The sequence below is a fragment of the Oncorhynchus mykiss genome, chromosome 1, assembly GCF_013265735.2.
Source record: "Oncorhynchus mykiss isolate Arlee chromosome 1, USDA_OmykA_1.1, whole genome shotgun sequence".
Taxonomy (NCBI): domain Eukaryota; kingdom Metazoa; phylum Chordata; class Actinopteri; order Salmoniformes; family Salmonidae; genus Oncorhynchus; species Oncorhynchus mykiss.
Genome location: NC_048565.1, coordinates 32,450,248 through 32,458,189, shown reverse-complemented (window position 1 = coordinate 32,458,189; position 7,942 = coordinate 32,450,248). Strand labels below are relative to the sequence as shown.

The window sequence follows — 7,942 nt, the reverse complement described above, 5'->3', positions numbered from 1 at the left end:
TATTAAGAAATGCTATAGATGGAAGGAAAGTAGTGTGGAAACCTACCAAAAAAACTATTTATAACAACAAATTTGTCACAGCTGTTGAAAGGAGAGGACCAAGGTGCAGCGTGGTAAGCGTACATTTTCTTTTAATCAAAAACTGCACTGCACTGCACTGCACTGCACTGCACTGCACTGCACTGCACTGCACTGCACTGCACTGCACTGCACTGCAAAACATAGTCAACTTCCCACAAAGAAAGGAGGGAAAGAGCTACCTAAGTATGGTTCCCAATCAGAGACAACGATAGACAGCTGTCCCTGATTGAGAACCATAGCAGGCCAAAAACATAGAAACACTAAATCATAGAAAACAAAACATAGAATGCCCACCCCAAATCACACCCTGACCAAACCAAATAGAGACATTAAAAGGCTCTCTACCGTCAGGGCGTGACAAAATTAAATCCCTTTAGACAACTTCCTGGACAAAACGTTTCACTTTAATAGTGAAGGTGTAAACTTTGTAGTAGAAAACCTAAACAGTATATTTGACCTCTCAGCTTCCCTTTAAAATCTAAACATTTCAAGCAGACAGCCTAAGAAAATGAACAACAATGACACATTTTTTCTTGTTTATTTCACTTTTGTTTATTATCTATTTCACTTGCTATGGCAATGTAAACATATGTTTCCCATGCCAATAAAGCCCCTTAAATTGAAAAATTGAGAGAGACAAACATCCCAGTAATAGTGCCCACTCCATCACATTCATTAGGAGGAGGTTGTCTATTTGAGAGAAAAAACATGTGTAGTTGTTACAATACTTTCATAATGCATCCTTCCAACAGCTCCCTGAAGAAATCACTGATCTCAAATGATTGGCCAGGTGAAAGGAAAGATTCCACTTTATAGCTTTCATACATCCAGACCAGTGGACCATTCAAGAAGGAGAGGAAGTGGGGATGAAATAAGGAAGGAAGGATGGAGGGAAGGAAGGATACATTTATCTGTTGGAACATGGTCACAGTCTCCGGGCGTACGAGCGACAGTGGGCGCGCGCACAAATACACACATCCCAGACAACACGCACTAAACCTCTGTCCAAACTTTCCTCCCCTTCAGTCTGTGCGTGCCTCGCCAAGTCGTGAGAGCGCAAGAAGAACTTTCCGCTCTCTAGCACGGCTAAATTCACGTTTTAATTCCGCTACCAAGGTTAGTAAATATCTTCTCTACACTGCACTCTATAATGACGAAAAGTCATTGTATTTATGTATTTTTTTTGTTATTTTTAGATTAGCCTGCTGTTTTATGTTAGTGTGCTTTTCACTCGAGGCTGTTTCAGCTTGTTCAGCAATCGGCGACCCCGCCTACCTCATCAGCTCTCTTTTGTTCTTTCTCCGTTCAATTTCATCTCCTGAACACAAGGTCCGCTCATTCCCCGTTTATTAATGCTAATTTGTATGAATATGCGCAGCTGTGGAGGTCTCAGTGCGGTGTTCGGGTTACTTTGGTGATGGGTGAGTTTAGAGGGCTGTCTGTGTGTAGACGATGTCGGACTGGGACCCATTTTTGTGCTGCCTAGTAAACAGCAGCTGGAGGAACGTGTGGTTTGGGTGGTAATTAGCTTAATGAGATTCCCTAAGAAACATTCGTCATCAATAACTGATTAATTTAAGTGGCTTTTGTGCATGTTCAGTTTGACGAATATTTAACCATTTAAACCCCAAATCTTACTGCGCGCATTACTTGAGACAATCAATTTCACTGTTTGCGCATTTGTCGTGCACTGTATTTGGAGCGCAACACAAGTGTGTGAATCTCTTGTTTCTTCGTAGTGCGTAGTTTGACTCCAACGCGTTTTCGAGGATTGTTTTAAATCGTCGCATGCACCGGCGGTGCCCATGGACATGTAGCCTACATACCACGCACGTGCGCTTGTAGCTCGGGGGACGGGGACGGGGGACGAACGGGACACTCACTATACGCTCCATAGAGCGGACACGTGATCCTGCACGGGATGGAACATAATGTTCCAATGCATCGAGGTCAATAGTGCCTCTTAACCTGTGTAGCACAACTTGGTTGGTGAAATTCCCCTAAGTATGATCCCAATATTTAACCATAGTAGTTTACCATTTTTGTCTCTGCAGAATTGCACCAACCATTTGCAGAATAGTGAAGTTGTTTGAAGTAAATGCACGTTGGTAATTTGTGAAGGGATTGGATAGGTTAAAGCTAGAATCCTTAATTGAAATAATAATAATAATTTATTTATTTCACCTTTATTTAACCAGGTAGGCAAGTTGAGAACAAGTTCTCATTTACAATTGCGACCTGGAATAATAATGGTCACCCCACCTGTATTTTGGTACAAACCTTAGGGATGGGCCTGGAGAAATGAAACCACTCTCAAATTCACAGAATGGGCTGGGTATGTAAGGACTGATGACCATCCATGATATCAAAATGAGTTTTAACCATGTTTTTAGGCTATACAGTGTTTGTTTACAAACATTGAAGTAAAACAAGCTTGTGTTTTGGGTTCTGATGGTGTATGACAGTTGAACTAACCTCACGAGGCATTTATAAGTTGTTATTTAAGAATCAGTGGGTGGGGGTGTGTGTGTGTGTATGTATGTATATATATATATATCTCTATCTCGATCTCGATCTCTATCTCTATCTCGATCTCGATCTCTCTCATTCATTTTATAAGTCCAAAAATGCATGTAGAAACAAAGGATTCCACTACTCAGAAGTTCAGTGACATGGACAGCTCACACTAATTATACCACATACAATAGAATGATAATGCAACTGCCAGTGGTGTAAATAATTCTGATGTGGTTGTCACATTACTGGTTCATCAGGGACAAGTCTCACCATGGTTCGATGATTATAAGCCAGCTCGAAATCCACAGTTTATTGTTGGTGACAGAGCAGAAAAACCACTTTGAGAAGTAGACTAAATGCTGTATCTCCTCCCACCCCTGACAGCATAAGACAAGTTGATTCAGATATTACACTCTACACCGTCTCCTCACTGGTGTAGCTTGTGGCGATGAGAGCGGTGTTCATCAGTTGGTAACTGTTAGTGTTTAAATACTGGAGAGTTGAGACCAAATCACAGACGCTGGACAGAGTGGATTTCAGTTGTAACAAAAGACAGTTTTAATGAGTCAAAGATATCTTGTCCCGCAGTTTTACGTGCACGGATCTAATTCATATAACTCGGCAAGGAGTCAGGTGAAAAAGAGACCTTATACAAAGGTTACATTCATTTTTATACATAGAATAAAGTAGGTGGAGTCTTGTCGTTTCGGTCTTCTGACTGGTCGGAGGGTTGGAGGCGGGCCTTGCTCTAGCCAGAGCGGGCCCCATTTTTGCACAGCAAAAGTCCTTTGCTCTTGGGACTGGCCAGTAGAGGGGGATGAGATGTGTGTTTATACAAGGAGATATTTGTGTCTGGAAATCTGATACCAGAGAGCAGAGGGGGTCGTGAAAGAAGAGAACAGAGGGGGTCAGTCTTATGGCTGGATGTATGTGTTCTTGCGATGGAATGTCTTTGTTTATATGAGCTATGTGTATGAATATTTATATAACATAACCAAACACTTATTTCCACTAGGGATGCACAATATATCGGTGAACATTTCGAAATCGGCCAATATTAGCTAAAAGTGCCGAAGTGAAAACCCAACGTCAAAGCTGACGTGCATACCTAATATAATGTAGGTACATGCCGTAATGACATTTTGCGCTACACGTGCAAGACCACATTCTTAACCTAGCCCACAATGTCTGCTGTGGGGATCGAGCAGTCAACAAGTTGAGTTGTCATTTGAAAGAGTAAGAACATTTCAGCGAGACAACTCAAAAGGCGAAATCCATTAAAGCCAAGATAATGGGATTCAATGCCCTTGACAATCAACTGTTCTCTGTCGTGGGTTCGCGGACTGGTCGGGCACCGGTACACACTACCAAGTGCGTTAATTTTCAGATGTTGCCCTACCGGAATTACTTAGTAATAGCGTCACTGCTATTAGCTTCAAGACATGCATACTATGGAACACAGTTTGGGTCTTTGCATTTCAAAAAAGATACAGTAGCACTGTCAAAGCTTTTTTTTTAAAGTCTGAAAACACCAGCCACAAACGATGTGTTTGCCATACCGCATTGGTAATAAAGCATCATTTGTTCGACCGCAACTTCCACTAGAAACTGTAGTCAATTTCATTATTCGTAGCAATGCTTTAGGAATCCTTGTGAGTAAGTATTAGCTAGGTTGCCACTTGTTGTTCGCCTATTGAAATTGAACTTCAGTTAATGACAAATAACTATCCCGCTACTTAACCCTGTTGCCCAAAGCTAACGTTATAAGCAGCCAGCTAGCTTCATCTGGCCAGTGAGGCTCGACCGGACTTGGTTGTGTTGTGAAGCTAGCCACAATAAGGATTAGGCACAATAGTGGAATTTGCGGTTTGCATTCAACATAAAAGTATGTAATTGACAGTGATGCAAATTAAAACAAATACTTTTATTTTGAAGGCTAACCGCAATGTCCACTATTGTGGCTTGCTTCACATAGATGGGTCCGACCAACATTAATCAAATAAAAACTCTTTATAAATTAAGGTTATTTTAGATAACACCTAGCGAGCTAACTATATAGCTAATTAATAGCTACTGAAACAGATTGTCGTTTTGGTATGTTTTTGCGGAAGAACATTGTTTGCATCCATGGGCTAGCTAGATTTTATTTAGGACCAGTACTGTAGGTACTGAACTACCAGCATCATCGCATACGTATCGTTGTGACATGAAATAAGTGATGGTGTAATCAATGTAATAACTACGTTAAATTATGAACGCGTTAAATTATGTGGCGTGCAGTCATATTCATGTCCAGACACGTCAATGTTTTCAACTTGTCATACTATTCTTTTTTGACACGCAGTGACCCAAACGGCGTTCCGTACGCAGAGACCCAAACGGCGTTCCGTACGCAGAGACCCAAACGGCGTTCCGTACGCAGAGACCCAAACGGCGGTCCGTACGCAGAGACCCAAACGGCGTTCCGTAGCAAAGAAATGGCACAGCAAGGAAGTGAAAGAAATAGGTTTTGATTATGCTTTACTGGTACGGGGGACATGTGTTGTAAATGCCAACCAAAAACTTTTTGGTGACGCCTGATATGCAGTGCCTTAGACTGCTGCGTCCATGTGTGTTAATTATTTAACTGTACTAGAATGCTTAAGACTGTTACAATTTTAAATATCGGTATCAGGTTTTTTTTTTTTTTAAAGGAAAATATCGGTATTGACCAAAAATGTAATATCGGTGCATCACTAATTTCCACAGTTAGTTTACTTGCTCTCACTGATGCCTATGATTTATGGCGTACTAAGTCAATAAGCACATCCAAACTGGGAACTGGTGCTGGGAAAATCAAACAAGGCACAAGGTCAGGGAAAAGTCCAGCACACACAACCTAATAGCTGTGAATGAAAGGTGAATGTATTTTATCCATTGTTGAGTTCATTAGCTCATGTGCTAGTCCGTGTCCAAGACGACAAACTAAATATAATTCTTTAAATTACTGATTCACCAGACCTGTTAAACCTGTAACATACATGTAAATGGACAGGTATACAGCCACCCTTAAGAAGCAGGACTTTGTCCCAGTTTATCTCGGTGCAAAGTTTGGGTGTGCAAATGGCCTTTTCCCCCTCTCCTGATCTGCTCGCTGTCGGGCCCTCTCCTCATGGTTGAGGTGTCTCTCTCACTCTGCCGGTCTCATTGTCTCCAGGTGCACCATGGGAAACAAGATCAGCAGAAGACGGGACACTGCACCAGCCGAGCAGAAGGCTGCAGAGGAGGCAATCGACACGCAGGAAGCTGTGGTGGAGGCAGTAGCTGATGCGCCAGTGGTGGTTGCAGAGGCGACTGAACCAGTAGTCGAATCAGTGCCAGCACTGGTACAGGAGGCTGAGCCAGAGCCCCCCAAGCAGCCAGAGACGGAGCCCTCATTGGAGGAGCTGGTGAGCGTCCCACTAGTAGCCCCAGCACCGCCTGAACCCGAGCCCCTGGTGTCAGTCAGCAAACCAGTGCCAGTCGTCCCGGAGCCAAAGCCAGTCGTCCCGGAGCCAAAGCCAGTCGTCCCGGAGCCAAAGCCAGTCGTCCCGGAGCCAAAGCCAGTCGTCCCGGAGCCAAAGCCAGTCGTCCCGGAGCCAAAGCCAGTCGTCATAGAACAGGAGGCTGTCCCAGAGCCAAACCTCTCCCAGGAGTTCCTCCTACAGCCAGTCATTCCAGAGCCCTTCCCCTCCCCCGCCCCTCTTCTGGACCTGGGTGTCCCTGAGCTGACCCCTAAGCCCCTCGATGCTCCCCCCTCCCACAGATCTGCCCCAGACCAGCCCACAGACCTGGGGGGTGCAGAATGCTATGACGACAAAGTAAAGGCTGCCTGGAATTCTGTCTCCGTCCCAGAAGAGTCCAAAGAAACCCCGGAGAAGCCAGCAACCATGGCGGAGAAGCTTCTGTGTGATGTCATGGGCAGCGAGCTGAGCAAAGCGGATTCTTCAACCACTTAGACCTGACGGCCGATGACATCATGGTCAATGATGTCATAGCAGACGACATTCCGGAAGGTGACGTGTCCACTGAGCTGATATGGGCGGAGAAAATAAAAATAAAAACTAGAAGAAAAAAATGGACAATGACGTTCTAAAAAAGGCAGACGCAGCAGAAAAAAAATTTATAAAAAAAGAGTACAACTTTGATCTGAGAAGGCTAAAGGGAAAACTAAGACCGTGAAGTAGCAATCAGATAATCTGAGACCTGGGATGTATTCCCTAGGAACCAAACAGAACCAAGCGTACGCAAACGGAATTAAACTGGGTGGGACCTACCTGAATTTGTCCAATAGAAATTCTAGTTTCTGTTGCGAAACATTTTGGAATAATGATTAGACCCCAGGTAATAGACATGCCTTTCTTTCTGAGTGTAGGTTGACTAAAGGGATTTGGTGATGGGTGGCCAGGGCAGAAGTGTACCCATCATCGCCCTCTGAGCCATATAGACATAACACTGCATAGTAGAACACTTACAGTAACTATGTGGTAACTATGTATGACAAGACGTTTGCCTTGGTGTGTACGCCTGATGAATTGTAACAACGTTTGAAATCGGCCTACATTCTATGATGTACATTCATGCTTGGACTCTCTCAATCCTTCCTCTTTAACTCTGAAACGGAGGTGACCTTATTATATTTTCTTGGTGGTGAGAAGTGGTTTGAAGGAATGTATTAAAGGTGATGGTCTGGTTGTGAAAATAAAATAAGATTGTTCCACCTTGAAGATGATTCTTTGTTTTCGTTCTTTTCTAATGTGGTTTTTAATCTTTAAAGAGGCTGAGGGCTGCAAGTGCATTGTTTCCAAGACTGACGTTTTCTATTAAGGCTGTTTTCAGAGGTTTATGTGCTGCCACTAATGCTGCAGCGATATGGCTCAGCATAACCAAGAAGATCAGCAAATAAAGATTACCTTAGTGAGTCAATTTCAATCCCTAAACATCAATACAGAGATCAGCAAATCAATAGGTGAATTAATTCTCTACATAATGACAGACCATCAGTTGTGGGCTACATTACATTTTTAACTGAACACTTGCATTTAGATGAATGAGCACTTGAGCAGTGCATCAAGTTCCTTCTATGCTCCAGTACACTCTTTCACTATGCAAAAAAACATTTCTGCCCCAGAAACAACTAGATAGTGGTTTTGCTTGAATAGAGCCCTTGGTTGTTCATAACCATTTCCTTATGGCTCATGTCCCTGTAGGTATGTAGGAGGGGACTACTGCAAGCATAGAACTAGAATTGTTGGAACAAACATGTTTAGTAAAGCAACACTAGGACAGTCTGGGCGTGGTTTGAGTGGAGAGGGAAAATGTGCTG

General features: G+C 43.2%; 1 protein-coding gene across 3 annotated transcripts; it reads left to right on the top strand.

Annotated features, from left to right (window-relative positions):
- Positions 1–989: 989 nt before the first annotated feature.
- Positions 990–7,343, top strand: LOC110521397 (protein TsetseEP). Of its 3 annotated transcripts, XM_036975868.1 has the most exons (3): positions 990–1,197; positions 5,795–6,094; positions 6,137–7,343. In XM_036975868.1, exons 2-3 carry the CDS (start codon positions 5,802–5,804, stop codon positions 6,573–6,575), a joined length of 732 nt encoding a protein of 243 aa, XP_036831763.1. In that variant the 5' UTR covers positions 990–1,197; positions 5,795–5,801; the 3' UTR covers positions 6,576–7,343. The 3 variants fall into 3 exon arrangements, with proteins under 3 accessions (XP_036831763.1, XP_021454605.2, XP_021454611.2); XM_021598930.2 differs by having other exon boundaries at positions 5,795–7,343; XM_021598936.2 differs by lacking the exon at positions 990–1,197 and adding an exon at positions 1,284–1,502 and having other exon boundaries at positions 5,795–7,343.
- Positions 7,344–7,942: the final 599 nt, after the last annotated feature.

Excerpts from the sequence above, each read along its gene's own strand:
- LOC110521397 (XM_021598930.2), top strand. The coding sequence starts at position 5,802 with ATGGGAAACAAGATCAGCAGAAGACGGGACACTGCACCAGCCGAGCAG.